The sequence below is a fragment of the Medicago sativa genome, chromosome 7, assembly GCF_051527215.1.
Source record: "Medicago sativa cultivar Bolivia chromosome 7, Bolivia_mono, whole genome shotgun sequence".
NCBI lineage: Eukaryota > Viridiplantae > Streptophyta > Magnoliopsida > Fabales > Fabaceae > Medicago > Medicago sativa.
In genome coordinates, this window is record NC_140755.1 from 59,828,392 (window position 1) to 59,849,713 (window position 21,322).

A 21,322-nucleotide genomic window follows, 5' to 3' on the forward strand; every position below is an offset into this window, starting at 1 on the left:
AACTCTTCATAGATTGATGGAACTCTTGGGCTAGGTCATTGATGAAATGGATGGCGTTTTCGGGTGGTTCGGATGCGGCACGAGGGCGTTTGGATTTGCTTGTGGATGGTTTGGGGTTGGTGGCTTTCTTTGAGCGGGTGTTTCTTTGGTTAGAGGCCATTTGTGAGTGAAAGGAAGATGGTGAATGGAAAATTTATGGAGTTTTGGAAAATTGGTGAATTGTGGAGGTTTAGGTTGATGAATGGATGATAAATTTGTGGTTTGATGATGGTTAGGAAGTGAATATTGAGATGAAGATGAAGAGAATTCGTGAATGGAAGTTTAGGGAAGTTTTGGTAGAGAAGGGTAGGAAGAATGGAATGAAAATGATGATGAACAGTGAAGGATTTATAGGTCTGTTTGGGCAAAATCGCGGCACGCCAAAATGTAAGGCGCGGCGCGATTTTGAGTTGCAACGGTCAATAACGGGCAAATTTTGTAACGGCTAGTAACGGATAGTTCCAACGGCTATTTTTTTTTCACAAAACGGCCAAAATCGCGCCGCGCCTTGTATTTTGGCGTGCCGCGATTTTAGTGAAACAGGGGGTAATTCCTTGCTTTCTCAGGCCAAAAATTTTGTTTTCTTGAAAAATGCCTGAGTTCATTGAATCTTTGAAAAACTTTTGAGGAGAAAATCATGCAAGACATCAGTACCTTGCATGATTTTCTTGGCAAGAGGTATCCTTGAACAAATTTTTAAACTTTCCTGCCTTGTATTAAAAGAAAAGAAAAATATTTTTGTGTTTTTATTTTAGAAAGCTGATAAAATCATACCTGAAAAATAAATAGTGGGTTGCCTCCCACTCAGCGCTTCTTTACCGTCACTAGCTTGACTGATGAGCATCCCTAAGGATCAGTTGATGTGGCTCCCTCTTCATTGTTTGGGAGTCCTCCTTCACGGTACCATTTCAGCTTTTGTTCCTTACCCTTGAAAGTTCCTTGTGCACAAGACTTCTTGAGGTCTACAGCTTCATCAACAGGCTTGTTTCTTGCCAACCCTTCGTCACAGTACCTCCTAATTCTTTCCAAAGTATCAGAGAGAGTTGAATGCATACACCATCGAAAAGCAGCCGGCCCATTACGCATCCCACAGGGAATCCTTCTATAAGCCAATTTACCACCTGGACCAGTGGTAGTAGTCTTTATTTCATTTTTACCAGTTGTCAATCCCCCATACTTGTTGTCACGGATGTCTCCTGATGATTGTTGGTGCATCTGTTCTTTGCTTACTTCCAGTTGCTTAACATCCTCTATAATTCCAACATCTTCAATCACTTCTTGTCTGTCTATAGATTCCACACTTTCCACCTCCGTAGATTGAATAGGTTGAGATTCAAGGGATTTATCTTCGACTGTTTCTTCCACAACGTCAATCCGGTAACACTTGGGATTCTCATCTTGGTGCTTCATTGCCTCAAAGATATTGAAGACTACCTGCTCCTTATGGAACCTCAACATTAGCTCCCCACGTTCAACATCAATCAAAGCACGACCAGTTGCAAGGAAAGGTCTTCCTAGAATGAGTGGCATGTCTTCATCTTCAGCCATGTCTAGGACCACAAAATCTGCTGGGAACACCAAGTCATTAACCTTGACTAGCACATCTTCAAGTATACCGAAAGGATAAGAGATTGACCGATCAGCTAAAGTAATGGTCATTCTTGTTGGTTTTGGTTCCCCACACTTAAGCTTCTTCATCATTGAAAGAGGCATCAGATTGATACTTGCTCCCAAATCACATAATGTTCTTCCAATGTCTACCGGTCCAATTGAACAAGGGATAGTAAAAGCACCAGGATCCTTCAGCTTAGGTGGCAGCTTCTTTTGAAGAATAGCACTACAATTCTCAGAAAGTGCTATGTTCTCATCATCCTTAGGCTTCCTTCGTTTAGTCAACAAGTCTTTCATGAACTTAGCATACAACGGCATTTGATCGAGAGCTTCACCGAAAGGAATATTCACCTGAAGTTGTGAGAAAAGTTGCATGAACTTCTTGAATTGGCCTTCATCCTTTTCTTTCTTCTTCGAAAGGTGAGGGTATGGAAGCTTCACATATGATGGAATAACCTGTGGTTTGTCTCCATCTTTCAAAATTTGACTCTTCGACTTCCTCAAGATTGAATCTTCATCAATTAATTTCTCACTTTTTTCTCCCTCTATTTTTTTCTTCCTTTCGTTTTCAACTACTCCATGATCATTTTCTTTTTCAACTACACCCTCATCATTTTTTTCAGCTACATCATTCTCCTCCACCTCAACTACTTCATCAACCTTCTTTGGAGCTTTTGGAACTAAAGGTGTCAAAACCTTTTTGCTCCTCAGTTCAATAGCATTACAAGACTCATTCTTAGGGTTATCTTTAGTGTTACCTGAGAATCCGCCTTTGTTTTGTTCAGCCAACTGCTTAGCTAATTGCCCCAGTTGAGTTTCAAGCATCTTCCTAGAAGCTTCATTGTTCTTTCTTTCAGCTTCTTGACTCTTCTTCATCTCTTCAAAGTTGCCTTGAGTCATCTTCATGAAGTTCATCATAGTTTCCTCAAGAGCTGATGGCTTCCTTTGTTGTTGTTGAGGAGGAGTGAGCATCTGAGAGTTCAAAGCATTGTTATTTGAGTAGCTTAGATTTGGATGCTTATTAATGCCTGAATTGTAGTATTGATTTTGCCTTTGATATCCTCCCATGAAGTTAGCTTCTTCACTTGATCCTTCCGGAACACATTCACCGTTGGGATGTTCTTCACCACATAAGTCACACTTGATTGCAGCTACTTATTGTTGCTTATGAGCCAAAGTGAAGCCTTGAAACTCCTTAGTTAGAGCTTCGATTTGTTTGTTCATAGCTGCTTGGTTAGCAAGGATAGCAGTTTGTTCACTCACCCCAAACACTCCTCTTTCTTTCTTTTTAGCTTGATCACGATACTCATTGCCAGCCATGTTTTCAATTAGAGCTTGAACTTCATGATCAGTTTTACTTTTGAGACTACCTCCTGCGGATGCATCTAAGAACATTCTAGTGTTTGGTGTTACCCCCTCGGTGAAGATTTGGAGGTATTGTTTCTCAGTGAACTCATGATTAGGGCACCTCTTAAGAAGCAAATTGAATCGCTCCCAAGCATCATACAATGATTCGCCTTCTCCTTGCTTGAAGTTAGAGATCTCCATCTTCTTTTCCCAATATTTAGACATAGGGAAATATTTCTCCAAGAACTTCAGCTCTAACTCTTCCCATGTTTGGACAGTCCCGTTCGGTATTGTTAGCAACCAATCTTTTGCTCTTCCCGTCAAGGTGAAAGGAAACAGCCTTAGCTTCTTTTGTGCTTCAGTCACGGTGGCTGGTTGCACACAAAACTCGCAGGTTTCAGCAAAACGGCTCAAGTGTTCATGAGGACTTATAGTTTCAGTCCCATCGAATTGCTTGTCCCTCAAACCGTTGAGGACAGTTGTCTTGATGTCGAACGCTACGGGGTTAGCTGGTTGAAAAGTGTGGGTCAGTTGACCGCGATGAGTGGCTAACCCGTAGTCTCCAAGCTTAGGTCTTGGTGGTACAACTCCTTCTCCTTCCATAGTTGCAGATTTAGGAGAAGAGGTCGTTTCAGATTCACTTGAGAGTTGCTCCGGTATTTGTTCTCGAACACCCGGTGGAACGGATTGAGCTAACCTTTGCGATCGGACAGCTTTCCGAAGTGCTCTAGCAGTTCTTTCAATTTCCGGATCGTACTCTAAATCGTCCGAGCTCTGTTTACCTCGCATAAACAGCAAAATACCTTAGTAGCACTGCACAACGCAAGGTAATCAAGTGAATATGAAAACAGAAAAATAAAAATTAAAAACAGAAAATTAAATTGCAAAAAACCTAAATTATAACGTAATTGCCTTGTTGAAATAATTCAACAGTCCCCGGCAACGGCGCCAAAAACTTGATAGACGTTTGGCAAGTGCACCAAATACTATCGAAGTAGTAAAAATATCGATCCCACGAGGACTGTTTTAACTTCAATAATTCAATCGCGTTATAAGAATAGGATGTGTAAAAGTTTATTTTGATTTGCCACTAGGCGGTAGATTTGGTTTGATTTTAATTAAATCAAGTAACAGAAAATAAAGATTTGGTTAAGAAAATATGGGAGAGATGAGATCAGATCCGTCGAATCCTCTAAGTTCCTCTAATTGGTCTACTGCACCTATTTGTTATGAACCCTCTTCTAGTTTACGATGATTAACAAATTAGCCCTAATCAATCCCTTGAGTTAGGACCCTCTTCTTAAACTACAGCCCCTAATTCCTTAGGTGGTCTAATAATTCTTAAAGGTTTTACCGAACGTTAACCTATTATCACTAACAAACGATTATCTATTCCTAGACTAACCCTGTTTATTAGAACAATTCAATTAGGTCTAAGTTGAAAGCCATGGTCAGTGGTCATTCATTCTCACGAAATCAAGTTATATGTGATCAAGATATAAAAAGCATTAAGAACAATTGAATTGAATAAACTAGAATTGAATTCATAAACAAAATAGAGTTTCACAGCAACATGTGTCAATTAGGGTTACAAAGATTCATCTCGGATCTAATCTCTAAGAGATTTAGCTACTCATAATCGAGTTTACAAATAGCATAATCAATGATTGAAATAAAACATACATGAATTGGTAAAAGGATGAAGAGATCGCCCTTCTAGCCGTCTCCGATGTCTCAAAATCGCACTTTGCTCTCCAAAATCGTAACCCTTGTTCTTCAGATTGAGTGCAGTATTTATAGAAGTCATGGGCCTGACCCATCAAAATCGCGCCGCGCCTTGTTAATTGGCGTGCCGCGATTTCCCCTTTACAGGAAGTGTGTAATTTTGCTTCAAAAATCGCAGCACGGCTTGAAATTGGCGTGGCGCGATTTCCTTCGAACAGACTTCAAATTTTAAGCTTTTTGCACTCCAGAACAGTATAAAATGCATGAGAACTCTATCAAAATGTCACAATAAGTCCCTAATATTACGTAATGACAGAATGTCATCAATGACTCTAGTCATGGGACAGAGAGACAAAAGGGGCTACATGAGGAGGCTACTAGGGACTCTCATTACTGATAGGGCCAAACCGCAAGTGCACGGACTATCGAAGTAATAGTAGTAAAAGAGTATCGTTCCGCTAGGGAGTTATGAATTCGATTAACTTTTAGAGAATGATTAGAAAAGAAGAAAGATTATAAAAAGGGAGGTTTATTTGCTGAATGTAAATAACAATAATAATAATAATAAAAGAGCCTTGGGATTATTGGTTCATCATAACAACGAATCTTTTCACAAGCAAGCCTTAAACTTATAATTATATGTTAATCTTAATTTCTAAGGACAAGTTTCTCTTTAGCATATCACAGCTTCTCTCGAAGTCAGTGAGTGTATTCCTCCAACAACCACACCTATTCTCATGGGTGATTGCCTTTGGGACCCTTGAAGATTGAAACTTTATGTGTCCCAAGGTTTGCTAGACTATTCTCATGTTTCGCAACCCTTGTCTAAATTCACTTGTTCGGATATCAAAGCTCCGCGTTCGCTTTATGAATTGATATCTGTGATGATGAATTAACCATTATCAAACCCTCCGCGTTCGCTTCCACGGTTTGATAATAATTAATTCATGTTAAAACGGTGAATTTAGATTAGGAATTAAGGTAACATATAATTAGGGTTTAAGACTTGGCTTGATCCGGATTACGTCATTAGACTTATCCAACAATCCCAAGACAAAGAAGAGTCTACTCACTAACGTTCATTGTAGACATGGGGGAAGAAGAGAGAAAGCAATAAAGTAAAAGAACAATAATATAAAAGTGAACTTTTATTCCAAGAACAAAAGATGATTGTTTATGATGGAGAGCTACTCTATTTATAGCTTTGCAATTGACTTAAAATCTAAGCAACTATAAGGGCTATTCGATAAAACTACAACAGGGTAACTTGGGCCTAAAGCAAAAGCAGCAAAAGTCATCCAGAGAGGTGGCACGGCCGTGCCAAGCTTCTGACTTGGGGGAGACTTATTTTTGTCTCCGAATCTTCGTATTTTAGCTCCAAATCAGCTCCAGACTCCTTTCTTTTGCTCCAAGACTTCGTCCATCATATATTCATTCCTGAAATATAAAATATGCAATTGTAGTAAAAAGATTCAAAAAGGAAATAATATTGCAATATAATAAATTCAAATCTAAATAAAACTAAACTAAATAATGCATAAAAATAGACTAAATATTAACTCATCAAACTCTCCCACACTTGAATCTTTGCTTGTCCTCAAGCAAAAGGCAATAGACATAGTAGCAACAAGAAAGATTAAACATGGCAACACAATTGAAAAACTCATGCCTCTCCTAAGGTTTTGTTTCAAGTACACTAATCATGACTTCAAGTACTTCTTGTAAACTTATTCAACCCAACAACGAGTCTCAAGTGAGTGTGTGTGTGTGTGCAGTCCAACCCTTTTCTTGCTCCTGTATAAGATAGATATTATGAGGAACAGGTTCTATCCCTAATGCTAAAGTAACCGAGAAAAGTCCTTTCTTCATTTCATATAAGAGTGATGGGAATTTAGTTAAAATTAAATTTAGATTAACAATTTAAGCACAAAGGGGCTGCAGATGCTTAGGGGCTATCTATCCTCATAGGAAGTCTTTTTGGATGTAATTGTCCTTTCCCCCTAGATTCAAAATCACCCTAAGCAGTGCTGCAAAATTTCTTTATTTCATATCCGCGTAGGAAGTCTTTTTGGATGTAATTGTCCTTTCCCCCTAGCATTGATAAATTTATTTTACTTTAAGTTCAAATTAGGGAGTCACCACCACAATTAGGAAGTTAGGGATTGTCCTTTCCCCCACATGTTGGTGCCATTCTCCCGCCCCATTTAACTTTAACAATTAAAAGAATATAACAATAAAGCACAATTGATTATTTTCCCACACAAACTTATATTACTTTTACTCTAAAGACTTTTAAGGGTCTAAGTTAACACTGAAGATAGAACGTGCTCCTTAAAATACCTACTCATACACTTGCTCAAAGATTGCAACTGGGTGCTTTTCTCATTGGAGAATTTTTCACAATAAAACATGATGTGGGTATAACAAGAACACTAAAAACACAAGAAATTACTTTCGTGTACAAGAAACAACCTTTTTTAAGAGAAGACAACAAAAAATTTTATGCCATGATTTCCATTAAAAACAAGCTACTTAATCATGCCTTTCGCTATAAAACAAAAGAAAAGAATAAAGTTCAAGGGAGTTTGGAAACACTACGACTCTAGACACTTTATTAGGCTCCCCCCACACTTAGGAGAAGCATTGTCCTCAATGAAAGCTCACAATTTTATTGAAGTCCATAGTGGACTTTGGAGGTGAAGGTGTTGCATCATGTTTTGGAGCATTTGATTGTTTTCTTCATTTATTCGATTGCTCCTTTGGACATTGTTCCTTTCAACACCTTATTTTTGTTGCTCGGTGCTTATTCTTTGAACTTTGGTTTGCATCCATGCCCGCCGTTCATCATTATAGCTTCCACCGGCTTCTTGTTCATGGTGCAAGTTTGCACCTACCTCCTCTTTATTACCATCGTCATCACCATCATTATGTACCTGTGGGTTAGTACCAACATAAAGCAAATTTTCCACCACCTCCAGAATAGTGAAGTCCGGATTAGATAGAATAATCAAACAATAAGCTCTAATAATTCTCCATTCATATTGGTAATTGTGAGTAGGGTCATGGGTTCTAAGGAAGGACAAAGTAGTATATAAGTCTAGATAATAGTTCCCCTCTATCCTCTTGATCCCTTGATTCACACTCACCCCAAACTTCCTAGCAAAAAGTGATGATTCCACCTACCATTATATCACCCTTATCGTCCAGTTTCGTTTTAACAATCGAAACAAGATAATCAAGCAAATAATAACAAATGTTAATATGATGGTTATAAAGCATAGCCCACAACATAAACAACTCTCATCATTCCCTACCTCTTTCCTACTCTATACGATGCAAGCCCTAACCCTTTGAAGGTACCTAAGCACAGGGTTGTGTTATTCAACAGCCGAATCACATATTCATCTATTTCTAGTCTATCCATAGCATTAATATCAAGGTACCTGTAAGGAGAGATAGTTCCAGAGATTAGAGAATTATACCTATTCCTTTGCTCGGAATCCTTGAATTGGATCCCATTATTACGGGCTGTTGATTGCTTCTTGCTTGCACCACTTCCGGAGGCTTCAATCTACTTACCTTCCCTCTTTGATTCCAATTGACCTTAGTTGACTTGGTGTGGATTTTGGGTGAAGGTTTGGGTCAGGCAAGGTTTTGGTTGGGAAGGGTTGGTTTATTGATGGAGTTGTGGTTTAAGTGAAGTTTAAGAGTTGAATGATGGAGATTGGTGAAGAAGTTTTGGTTTTTTGGTTATGGTTTAATGGGGTATGAATTTGGTTTAGAGAGTTATGGAGAAAGGATGAAAGAGGTTATTTTGAATTATTTTTTTTTCAATTTTTTTTTTTCAATTTTTTTTTTTCAATTTTTTTTTTTTGGCTGAAAAGTTGGCACGGCCGTGCCACCACCGGCACGGGCCGTGCCAAGCTTCTGGTAAGAAGCAAATTTTTTTATTTTTTGAATTTTTTTTTTGTTTCCGGTCAATGGCTTCAACTTTCTTTCACTTTTTTTTTTTGCATCATATTTGGACAAATCCTACAAAACAATTTAAAATAACACAAAACAAAAAAAATAAAAGCAATAAAATTCATGGGTTGCCTCCCACGAAGCGCTCGTTTAGAGTCATTAGCTTGACGGTTAGAAAGTGGTTCATCTATCCTATACCCAATCTCTCAGAAAGGGACAATGACATCAAACTAACATTCTCTCCCAAATCACACATGACTTTTTCTATAGTTTCAGATCCTATGACACAAGGTAGGGAAAAGCTTCCTAGATTTAAGGAGAGTTTGATAGGGATGAGCTTAGCCTTCTTAAGGGAAGACAAAGAAATAGAAAGAAGAAAAACTTGGGATCTCTTGAGAAAAAAGAAACTTGTTGCAACTATGGAAGGGAAGGTATCCAGTAGCCAGAAGTTTGGGAGACGGGAGAAGAGGAAGCAACAGCTCAATTCCATACATAAGAGAGCCTTTTCACTTCAAGATAGGGGTCTTGTGGAGGATTCCGAGGAGGAAGATAGAAGAAGAAGGTCACTGGGGTTGTTCCCATTTGATCACCAAGGGGAGATGAGTGACTCTCAAGAGTGGCCAGTTATTGGAAAGAGGTGTGATTTGAAACATTTGGCGGCAAAAAAGGTGCTCAAAATTCAAAAAGGCTTCGGGGTCTCATATACTATGAAGGAGGTACACCAATCATTGAGAAACTTGTTGCTCTAGAAGAGGTTGCGGTAATATATAAGGTTAGGAGGGAGGAGGAGCGGGAGTGTCAATGATTGTGACAATCTTTAATGTTAGAGGGTTAGGAGGGAGAGTGAAGAGGAATAAGATTCGTGAATTAGTGAAGGTGAATAATGTGGATTTTTTGGCGATTCAAGAATCCAAATTGCAAGATATCTCACCGGAGCTTTGTTATTCTCTCTGGGGTGGGGTGGATTGTGATTGGGTGTTTAAACTGTCGGAAGGGAGTAGTGGAGGCATTCTTTCACTTTGGAGGAAATCAAATGTAAATTTTTTTTTTCCTTTGAAGGGGAAGGTTATGTGGGGGTGTGTTTAGAATGGGGCGTGGAGAAGAAGAGATGTTTTGTTGTTAATGTATATTCTAAATGTGATTTGGCGGCTAAGAAAAGGTTGTGGGAGGCTTTATTGGAGGAATGGAGGAGTAGAGGTGGGGGCGTGGTGTGTCCTAGGGGATTTCAATGTGGTTTGTAGGAGGGATGAGAGGAGGGGGGTTAATGAAGAAGCTTCGACCGGCCAAGTTTTGGAGATGTATCTTTTTAATAATTTTATAGGTGAGATGGAGTTGGAGGATTTAAACGTTTTAGGCCGCCGATTTACTTGGTACCATACGAATGGGAGATCCATGAGTAGGATTGATAGGGTGCTTATTTCGGAGGAATGGACGAATGCATGGGGGGAGAATACCCTTTGGGTGCTTCCTAGAGATGTTTCGGACCATTGTCCTTTGGTGTTGAAACATGGTGTGACGGAGTGTGGCCCGAAACCGTTTCGCTTCAATAATTTTTGGTTAGACAATCGCAAATTCAAAGGGGTAGTGGAGGAGGCTTGGAGGAATCATAATGTGAGCGGTTGGATGAGCTTTGTTTTAAAAGAGAAACTAAAGGGTCTCAAAGCTAAATTAAAGGTGTGGAACAAGGAGGAATATGGGGGGATGGAAGAGAGGGTGGAGAGGTTGGTGGAGGAAATCAAAGGGCTTGATGAGAGAGGGGATGAGGGTACTTTGGAGGAAGTGGACGTGATAAGTCGTAAACGTAAGTTTGAAGAGCTTTGGAAACTTCTAAAAGCTAAGGATGCTTCGATTGTTCAAAGTTCTCGGTCTAGATGGCTTAAGGAGGGTGATGCGAATTCAAGGTTCTTCCACAATTGCCTTAAGGTGAGAACTAGTAGGAATTCGATCAAGGCTTTGAAGGATAATGATGGGTGGGTGGTTTCACCATTGTATATTCGTTCTAAAGTTGTGAATTATTTTACTAATCATGTGGCGGATACTAGGTGGGAGCGACCGAAGTTGGATGGGGTGATTTTTGAGAGGATTTCCGAAGTAGAGAGGGGGTGCCTTGTCGCTCCGTTTACCTTGGAGGTAATTGAGGCGGTGGTTAGAGATAGCGATGGGTCGAAGAGTTCGGGTCCGGATGGGTTCAACTTCGCGTTTGTGAAAGAGTTTTGGTACTTGATTAAACATGAAGTTAGAATAATGTTTGATCAATTCCATGCTAATGAGGTGTTTCCTAAAGGAATGTTGGCTTATTTTGTGACACTAATTCCAAAAGTGTCCTCTTTGATGGAGTTGAAGGATTTTAGGCCTATTTCTTTGCTAGGAAGTCTTTATAAGCTTCTAGCAAAGATGCTTGCTAGACGGTTGGCAGGTGTTATGAATTCCATTATTTCTCCCTCTCAATCCGCGTTTCTTAAAGGGAGGAATTTGGTGGATGGAGTGCTAGTGGTGAATGAGTTGGTGGATTATGCTAGGAAGGTCAAAAAGGAGTGCTTGATTTTCAAGGTGGATTTTGAGAAGGCATATGATTCGGTTGATTGGGGGTTCTTGGAGTATATGTTGAATAGGGTGGGGATGGGAGAGAAGTGGGTGGCTTGGATGAAAGCTTGTGTGTGTGGAGGGTCGATGTCTATTCTTGTGAATGGGAGCCCTACGGAAGAGATTAGTATTCAACGTGGTCTCAAACAAGGGGACCCTCTAGCACCATTCTTGTTTCTTTTGGTTGCGGAGGGGTTTAGTGGTATGATGAGGAAAGCGAGAGAGGGTAATTTGTTTGAAGGGTTCGAAGTTGGAGAAAATGGTTTGGTAGTATCTTATTTGCAATATGCCGATGATACGCTATGTATTGGGAAAGCAACGGTTGAGAACCTTTGGGCGTTGAAATCAATCCTCCGTGGCTTTGAGATGGTGTCCACATTGAAGATTAACTTCCTCAAAAGTTCCTTGATAGGGGTTAATGTTGAGGAGGAGTTTATGGAGATGGCATGTAACTTTTTGAATTGTAGTAGAGGGAGTGTTCCTTTTAATTATTTGGGTTTACCGGTTGGTGCTAACGGGAGGAGTATGTCTACTTGGGAACCTTTGGTGGATACGTTGAATAGAAGGTTGAATTCATGGGGCCATAAATACATTAATTTTGGAGGAAGAATTGTCCTTTTAAATTCGGTATTTAACTCGATCCCAATATTTTATTTGTCTTTTCTTAGGATGCCGGTGAAGGTGTGGAAAAAGGTGGTGAGAATCCAAAGAGAATTCCTTTGGGGTGGTGTGGGGGGAGGGAAGAAGATTAGTTGGGTGAAGTGGGAGACGGTGTGTCAACATAGGAGCAAGGGTGGATTGGGGGTGAAGGTTATTCGTGTGATGAACGTTAGCCTTTTGGTGAAGTGGCGGTGGAGGTTGCTTGTTGGAGAGAGAGCGTTGTGGAAGGATGTTTTAGAGGAGAAATATGGGCCTTGTGTGGGGAGATTGTTGGTTAGGAGCATTTCGTCTTGGCCGAGATTTGGTCCTTATGGTGGAAGGACTTGGTTAAGTTAGGAGATTTTGGCGACGAAGGTTGGTTCAATATGGAGGTTTTGCGAAAGGTGGGTAATGGTATGACCACAAGCTTTTGGAACGATAGGTGGAATGGGGGGAGGTGTTTTAGGCTCAAGTATCCTAGACTCTTCATGATTTCAAAACAACAAGAGGCTATGGTGGGAGAGGTGGGGGTGGGTGGGGAGGATGGATCGAATTGGATGCTTACTTGGAGGAGACAACCTTTTGTTTGGGAGGAGGAGTTGATTATTAGTCTAAGGGAGGACTTGGAAGATATGACTTGGTCCTTGAGGGAGGATGAGTGGAGGTGGAATCTAGAAGACTCCGGAGTGTTTTCGGTTAAGTCGGCTTATGAGAAGTTGTTGAGGGTGGTGGGGGTCGACGAGGCTTGGGGTGGGGAGGAGAAAAGGGTGTTCAATAATTTATGGAAGACCCCGGCTCCGTTGAAGGTGGTAGCGTTTGCTTGGAAGGTGTTGATAGATCGTATTCCAACTACGGTGAACCTTGCATTGAGGAATGTTCTTAATCCGGACGAGACCTTGCTTTGTGTGATGTGTGATGAGGTGGTGGAGTCATCTAATCACCTTTTTTTGCATTGTATTTTTGCGAGTTCGGTGTGGACTAGGTTGATGTCTTGGTTAGATTGTGTTTTCCTAATTCCGCCTAATCTTTTTGTTCATTGGTTGTGTTGGAATGGGAGGGCCAGTTCAAGAAATTTGAAGCGAGGTATGTCGATGATTTGGTTTGCAACTTTGTGGGTTTTGTGGAATGCTAGGAATGATAAAATCTTTAAAGGTATTAATCATGATGTTGAAGAGGTGGTGGAGGAGGTGAAGGTTTTATCTTGGCGTTGGGTGTTGGAGAGAATGAATATTCCGGCATGTCTTTTTTATGAATGGTGTTGGAACCCAATTATTTGCCTTGGGAGATTGAGGTAGCCTGGATGTGTATGTCTCGGTTGTTGGGGTTGCTGGTCCAGGAGTTCTCTGTTCTTTCTATCTAGTCCAGTTCGTGTGGAAAGCTTTTATTCGCCCCCAGCTTTTGGTTCAGTGCGGCTGCCATCTTGGGGTGATTTGCTTTGGTTTTTAGTCTCTGTTGTTGTAGCTGTTCTAGATTGGGGGTTGAAGCACATATATGCGTCTTGTTCTGTTTCACAGGGAGTATATTTATGCTTCATCTTTTGGTTTGGGTTGGTCCTTGTTGTGGGTGGTTTTTTAAGGGGTTTTTGTTCGAGCCACAGTTTTATGGCAACCGATTTCCCCTTGTTGTAATTTTTTTTCTCCACCCGAGCTTGTTAGTGCGTCTTGCACGGGCTTGATGGTTAATAATATTTGCCATTTCAAAAAAAAAAAAAAAAAAAAACCGATAAGCTCCGCTGACTGTATATCCAGCAACAATGTCTAACTGACATTGTCATTGATCCACATTTTCTTAAAAACTGACCTGGCATAACCATTTTCTTAAAAAGTAATTGAAAACTCCCTTGTAAAACTCAAGTGTCAACAAAAAATATATTAGTCACTGATAAGATATTTGGACTTAAATAAATAGTCAAATGCTCGACTCATGATTGGGAGAAAAATTAATTGAGAGAGTAAAATATATCTTATGTGTTCAACGTATTTTCCAATTGACATTAGGAATGGCTACACAAGGATGAAAACTTTATACCGAGCGGAGCAAGCTTCAACAACGGTCTAGCATTTGGTCCACCTCTTTGTTGTGGAGGATGACTCGGAGCAAGAATTTAAGATTTTATCGGTGGACACAAAATTAAAAAATGGGATTCTGTTATTAACTTCATCCCTCAATAATCTTAAATAAAATGTTAAAAATATTTACAGCAATTTTTAAATAAATATCTATATCTTAAATTGTTATTTGTCAAAAATAATAAATGGGATTTACCAGGAACATTACCGACGGTGATGTTTTACAACTCGAGAGTTTACCTCAACTCGTTTTGCCTAGGTAAACTCGACTCGAAAACTCGTACGAGTTTACCTAAAATTAAAATTATATAAAATTTAATATATGCAAGACATATATAAGCTAATATAATATTGTAAATAGGTCAATAGTGCAAAATATGACTTAATTACAAAGGTTAATTATATCAAACTACTATAATAAAACGTTATTCTCAACTGAGCATCAAAATATAAAAATTAATGCAAAAAATCATAAGTTTCATAAGTATTCCATCCATAAAACCATCAAACAAAACAAGTTTCACAAGTTTCTAAAGTTGTTAATAAATGGGCCAGAAAAAAGGGCCAATTTTCATTAAAATTTTTTTAGATGTAAACTCGGTAAACTCGGTCGAGTTTACATGAGTTTACCGAGTGTTAACTCGGTCAAACTCGTCAAACCTTCCGATTTTACCAGAAACCGAGTTTACCTCAGAGTTAACACGATTTTTGTACCTAAACACGTAAACTCGGTAAACTCGAAGCGTTAACACTCGATTTGCGGAACAATGGTGTTGGCCACCACAGACGTTAAAACAGTCGTCAAAAAATTTCTTGAGCTTTTGGCCGCTTGTAATTTTAGTAATATACCAGGTTTATTGTAAATTGGAGGCCGAGGCCGATGCCCTCGGAGATATGCTCAGCTGTATTGTTATAATACACCGTGTAGTATTTATATAAGATTTGTAATATTGTAAACACTAAATTTTAGTTCCACATGAATAATACGGAATTACAATTGTTCTATAGTTTGGAACGTAGACACTTGACAAAACTTCATAATCAAACATCATGTCTTAACAACTGAGCTATATTCGCAATGATTTTCATTTCGGTACTCTAGCCAAATTATATTAAATTGTAAATGTGCATGAATTTTAACATTACGTACCGTTCACAGGTTGTTCACGGTTTGCCATCCAAACAATATTGGCTGAGTTGTTTCTGTGATTCTGCAGCTCTGTAAACCATATAGCGAAGGAAAAGGCATTTTCACCAACTTGATAGAAACCAGCAGCAGAGAAAGTTCCCTTTGAGGAAACAATTACATCTTCTGTATGTTTCTCTACTGAGAGAGAAGAGCCTTTTTTCAAAGATGATAAATGAGATGAACATTGAAAGGGAAATAGAAAGAAGATTAGGAAAATATGTGAAATTTTGAAAACCGTATAGTGTGAGTGTATGCTTTATTTGTTGAAGGTGATGTCCAAGTGTAAACATAGGAACAAATTTTCCAAGTAAGGTCCACAGGACACTGCTTCGTGTAAAATGTCATGTTTGAAACTTTCAATGGTTGACGCGAGTCTTTGTGGTGGGATTTGGAAGCCTTGCAATAAGGACTAATAAGGAGTATAGGGTGGTCCATTTATAGTAGTATATTTGTATTTTTTATATTTTTTGGTAGATAGATAGGAGTAGTATATTATTATTATTATTATTATTATTGTTGTTGTTGTTGTTGTTGTTGTTGTTGTTGTTGTTATTCTTGTTATTATTATTATTATTATAATATAGGGTCGTTATATTATACTATCGAAAAGATGGATACTCACGTACCCGTCTTTCCACTCTTTTTAGTAGGGCTGTACGCAAGTTGGGTTGGGTAGGTTTTAACCTAACCCGTTGATCAAACTATGAGGAGGGTTACATTGAACCCGCATTTACATAGCCATATCCGAACCGAACCAAACCAGTTTTTTTGAGTTGGTTCGGGTTGGGTTCATGGGTACCCATTTAATTATAAAAATATTTTATTATTACGTCTATTACCATTTAAATGTTACATCATGGTTACACCATTCAGAAGGTCCCATATATATATATATATATATATATATATATATATATATATATATATGACCATTTTGAGATTTTTCCTTGCCCCTCCTTAGAATATCATTTACAAAATTTCAAATGAATGAATTATATTTTAGAAATATGTTCGAATTATTTTTGACTTTTTTTTTTATTTGCAATTCTTTAAGAGTAAAATTGTAAGAAAATATCAATTTGTCAAATAAATTTTACTACTAATTTTCTTGATTTAGTCAATAAGATTTTATTATTACGACTAGGAACAAAGATACTTAATCTTGAATTTTGTGATTTAGTCTACATACTTATAGATAGGCCACATGAAGCACCAAAGCTTCTCTAAAAAGTGGATTTGGAAAATAAAATTGAGAAGACTTTGGGTGGAAAAAGAAAATGACATACACAAGAGAGAACAGGACCAATTTGTAGATCAAACTGATATTACTACACAAATTTAAATTAAAGTAATAAAGGGAGTAGTTAAGTGTTACGAAATATTAATCTTCTTGATGTTAAGTGATAACCAAGAAAAAATACTCATAGGTGAGGAAGTGAAAATAGAAATCTTGAATCACTTTGCATCATTTTTTTCTGACCTGTGTTAATGAAAGACCAAGGTTAAGCTGAATCAACTTCAAGCATTGACTGATTTATTCACATGGACAGCCTCAAAATCATGTTTTATTAAAATTAAGACAACTTTTTTTGGGTTAGAATGAACATATGGGGGCCATATGTATCATAAGATCCTATAAGTTTAACATTTGTTTTAGATTAGTCATTTTAGTTTTTTAAGTTTTAAATTGGTTTTTTATGTTAGTAAAATTGTGCATCTAGTCATTTAAGTCATAAAGTATATGCACCATTACCATATTTCCATCAAACTTGGTTAAAAGGTGCTTATGTGGATGTTTATTGCTAAGTTGACGGTTCTAAATTTACCTTTCTCAAAACTAGGGTTCATAAGTTTATTATTCAGTCTTGATTTATAATGTTGTTGATGAAATATTTACTTCTAAAATCAAGATTGAATTAGTAAGCAATAAGAAGAAATGTATATAACTATGTTTGGTGTCATAAACACTTTTTGACCTTCCACCTCAATGTTAAATGGTCATATAATCACTTTTTAACAAAGTTGTATGAAAAAATGATCAATTTGTTACAAAAAATCATTGAAGGACTAACTTGTTCACTTTTACTACTATAAACGACCAATTTTAAACTAAAAAAACTAAAAAGATTAATCCGATATAAACGTTAAACTCAAAAGACCTAGAATGTATTTAGCCACATATGGGTCACCCACCCAACTTACTCCAGTTGCATGTTCTTATTTTTAAGGGGACAACCAATCTTTTTGGACAAAATAGACATGTAGACAAACCATTATTCCTTGTACGATATTATTCTGATTGGTTTGATAACCCTTTATATAGCTTCAACTCATTTAAATTGTAATATATTTGCATATTTGATAGAGTATCCCTTGTACTTCGTTAATGAAATATTTACTAATAATCAATCTATAATAATAATAAATAATAATGAAACTTAACATGCTAAAAGTATAAATTGTAAATCCACTTTCATCTAAATTTATTAACAGGCAATTTACAAAGATAAACCAATGGGTTCATCAATCATCTAAGCTCTAAATATATTTGTCAAGATGAAGAGACTAATGAAAAAAAAAAAAAAAAAAAAAAAAAAAACTCAGCATCATGCATCACTCAACATCTCTTTCACAGCTTTGAAGCATCTCAACAACTTGACTCGTAGTAGGCCTAATATCCCTATCTTCCTCTACACAATCCAAAGCAACTCTAACCAAAATTTCCATCTTACTTAAATCATAATTATTCCCTATTGCAGGATCCAAAATTTCTTCAACCCAACATGCACTCCTCTTTTTCTCTCTTACCCAAGTTATCAACCTTCCATTATACGTCCCTTCTCCATCAACTCCTTCTATATTCATCATTGTTGGACTCTTTCCGGTTATCATCTCCAACACAACAACCCCATAACTATAAACATCCACTTTAGATGTTATTGGTAGATTGAAAATCCATTCAGGTGCCATATATCCTCTTGTTCCTCTAATCATTGAGAATCCTGAACTATTATCGAGATTGTTTCTGTTTTGTAGCTTAGACAATCCAAAATCAGCTAACTTGGGCTGAAAGTTAGAATCAAGAAGTATGTTTTGTGGCTTTATATCACAATGCAAAATCCATTCCAAACATTCTTCATGTAGATAAGCTAGAACTCTAGCTGTTCCTAAAGCAATATCATACCTTTTTGTCCAATCAAGTGTGTTGGTTTTGGATGAAAGATTTTCCGCTAAAGAACCATTTTCCATGTACTCATATACCAAAATTCTATGCTTACCTTCAACACAATATCCCCACATTTCAATCAAATTCATGTGGTTAAGCTTTTCAATGATGCTTACTTCAGCAAGAAACTCTCCTTCTCCTTGTTTAGCTTCATTCAATCTCTTTATTGCTGCATCTCTTTGATCTGGCAATGTACCTCTATATACAACTCCTCCTCCACCTCTTCCAATCTCATTACTGAAATTTTTTGTCGCTACCTTCAACTCGGAGTAAGTGTATCTTCTAAATCCCAATAATGTAAGATGATAGCTATTTTGATTTGCACTAGAATTTTTCCTGGTCTTAATTAAAAAACCACAAACCATAAAGAAACAAACTAATTCTAAACCACCAACTACAATTGTAAGCCACAAGAACAATCTGAACAAATGACTCGTTAGTTTTCTAGCATAGTCTCTGTGAAGCTGGACCGAAGAAACACGATCTTTTACACTCATAGATTCTTGTTTGTAGAAGTTATTACCTTTTGGAAGTCTCAAGTAAGTTATTCCTTGAAAACTTGGTGAATACCTTCCATTCAGCAATTGTATCTTTGTAAAGCATTGGAAGATGCCTTTGTCCTCTGCATATGTGTATTGGAATCCCTTACAGTTACAATCTTGTAAACATGAAGTCTCACAAATTTTGTAGGTACTATTTTGAACAAAATTATTGTCATAACCATAGAGCTCAAAACCTTGTAATTTTAAAAAAGTAGATTCACTTCTATTGCAAGTAAAACCAAACACAGGTTCACAACCATAAGACCAATCACTATGGTTCTTTACTTTATATCCTGGCAAACAAGAGCATTTTTTACCCATATTAGGATCGTAGATGCAAGAGCTGTTTGCACCACAAATTCCATGTATGGTGCAAGGGTCGTGTACGACTTGCCATGAAACATACCAATTTTTTGACAAGTTTTTTCGACTGTAAACTCGAATATTGCCGTCAGAATCCATGCTTAACTTTCTTTGCATAACCCTACCATAATCATATGTGGAAAAGGAGTAATTATCAGATGAAATGAACTTTCCAAGAGAATCTAAGAAAGCAATTCTACTACTATTGTAATTGAATCTTCCAGCTTCCCAACTTAACAACCATGGCGGTGGCCAATATGTGCTTGAAACATCAGGACCATCATAATCGAGACGAATAATATTGTTATCATCAAAGAACAACTTATAGAAGCCAGACGAATGATTACTCTGGCTTCTTGAAGAAACAAGTTTTGTGTACCTAGTAAGAGGTTGATTAGGAAGGAGAGTATTTGTTGGGAAATCATAGCTTTGCCACAAGATGGTTGTTCCTTGAAGCTCACGTAACACAAGATTACCATCTTCTTTGAGATACAACTCTAATGGAGCATTTGATGCTGTGTTTGATGACCAAGTGTAGTGTTGACCCGCATCAAGCAAGAGGATGTTACCAGTGTTTAAGAGGAAAAGCTTTGAGAGCTTACCTGTTAGAATTTATAACGAGACGAATAAATCAGAGGAGATAAAATTAGATAGACACAATATCAAGATTGGAGTATAAGCATGAGTCGAAATTTGCTTCATTTATTTATTCTCTATTTATGAGAGATTTATATAAAAGGAAGATTAGTGGAACTCTTTAGTTGAATTCACTTATAATCCGTCAATAGAAATGAAAAAAAAAAGGTTAGATACAATAGTGTCCTCCTTGCAATTATCCGTTCTCATAAACAATCTCACTCTTTTTCGTGATACGTTTAGCCCTGAGAGAACTTGTGTCTTCAATCCAACGAACTATCTACATAATTGAGGCGAATCAATTCGCAAAAGTACCACAAACTGGTATGCAATTAAGGCATCAATTCGGAGCTGACAAGTGGATAAAGATTATGTGACTATGGACCATACACTAATTAGTGGTGGAATATAGAGTGAACACAACCACATCCACCATGTCAATAACATATATTGTCTATCTATAGGTATCGAAGATTTCTACTCCAAAGATTCTAAAATAATCTAAAATTTGCATCAATTTTCATTTCTCTATGCAAAATATTTTAGACGGCATGAATATTGTATAATTTGCATGAATTTTAACATTACGTACCATTCACAGGTTGTTCACGGTTTGCCATCCAAACAATATTGGCTTGGTTCGGACTTTGATTCTGCATCTCTGTGAACCATATGGCGAATGAAAAGCTGTTATTGCCAACCTGATAGAATCCAGCAGAGAAAGTTCCATTTGAAGAAACAATTACATCTTCTGTATGTTTCTCTACTGAGAGAGAAGATCCCTTTTTCAAAGATGATAAATGAGATGAACATTGGAAGGGAAATAGAAAGAAGATTAGGAAAATATGTGAAATTTTGAAAACCATGTTATTAGTTAATTATTGTTGTTGCAATTGTAGTTTACATATACGGTGGAAATATAACAGATGATTTACTAGTGGTGCTGGTAGTTGACGTGATGTGATGTGTGTATTTATGACAAACATATACTAAAATGTTTCTAGTAGGACCACAAGATGCTTCGTGGAAAATGGTATGATGTTTAGACTTTTAGATGTGAAATTATTTTTGCTAAATTCAAGATACCATCACGTAACTACAAAGATTAACTTGATAGAATTGAAATTTTGATCTCCCATAAATCCTAGCTCAACTGGTAAAATTATCGAAATTGTTAGATCGGGCGTTATGATTGGGATTCGAACTCCGATACCTCCACTTTATGTGCGTGAGTTTATCATGGTTTTGCCATCTCTTCTATTTATATAAAAAAAAAAAAAAAAAAAGAATTGAAATTTTGATGTTTTTAACTAATATTTTTTTCTTTAAGCCACACCAATTTGAGATCGAACTCTAAACCAAAAATGTGAAAGACTTTGTATCTACACTT

General features: G+C 37.4%; 1 protein-coding gene and 1 long non-coding RNA gene across 2 annotated transcripts; both read right to left on the bottom strand.

Moving 5' to 3' along the window:
* Positions 1–5,852: 5,852 nt before the first annotated feature.
* LOC146907264 (uncharacterized) lies at positions 5,853–15,536 on the bottom strand. The gene is made up of 2 exons (XR_015019921.1): positions 15,127–15,536; positions 5,853–6,159 (listed from the first exon to the last, which is right to left on the bottom strand). It is a non-coding gene; the product is annotated as an uncharacterized LOC146907264 (long non-coding RNA).
* Positions 15,537–17,612: 2,076 nt separating this feature from the next.
* On the bottom strand, positions 17,613–20,808 carry LOC146907265 (putative receptor protein kinase ZmPK1). The gene is made up of 2 exons (XM_085723336.1): positions 20,525–20,808; positions 17,613–19,898 (listed from the first exon to the last, which is right to left on the bottom strand). Exons 1-2 carry the CDS (start codon positions 20,796–20,798, stop codon positions 17,779–17,781), a joined length of 2,394 nt encoding a protein of 797 aa, XP_085579462.1. The 5' UTR covers positions 20,799–20,808; the 3' UTR covers positions 17,613–17,778.
* Positions 20,809–21,322: the final 514 nt, after the last annotated feature.

What these genes read in the sequence shown, in the direction of transcription:
- LOC146907265 (XM_085723336.1), bottom strand. Translation starts at nt 20,798, where the DNA reads ATGGTTTTCAAAATTTCACATATTTTCCTAATCTTCTTTCTATTTCCC. An exon ending in CCGTGAACAACCTGTGAATG is followed by an intron (nt 19,899 to 20,524) that starts GTACGTAATGTT and finishes AAATTCTAACAG; the next exon opens with GTAAGCTCTCAAAGCTTTTC.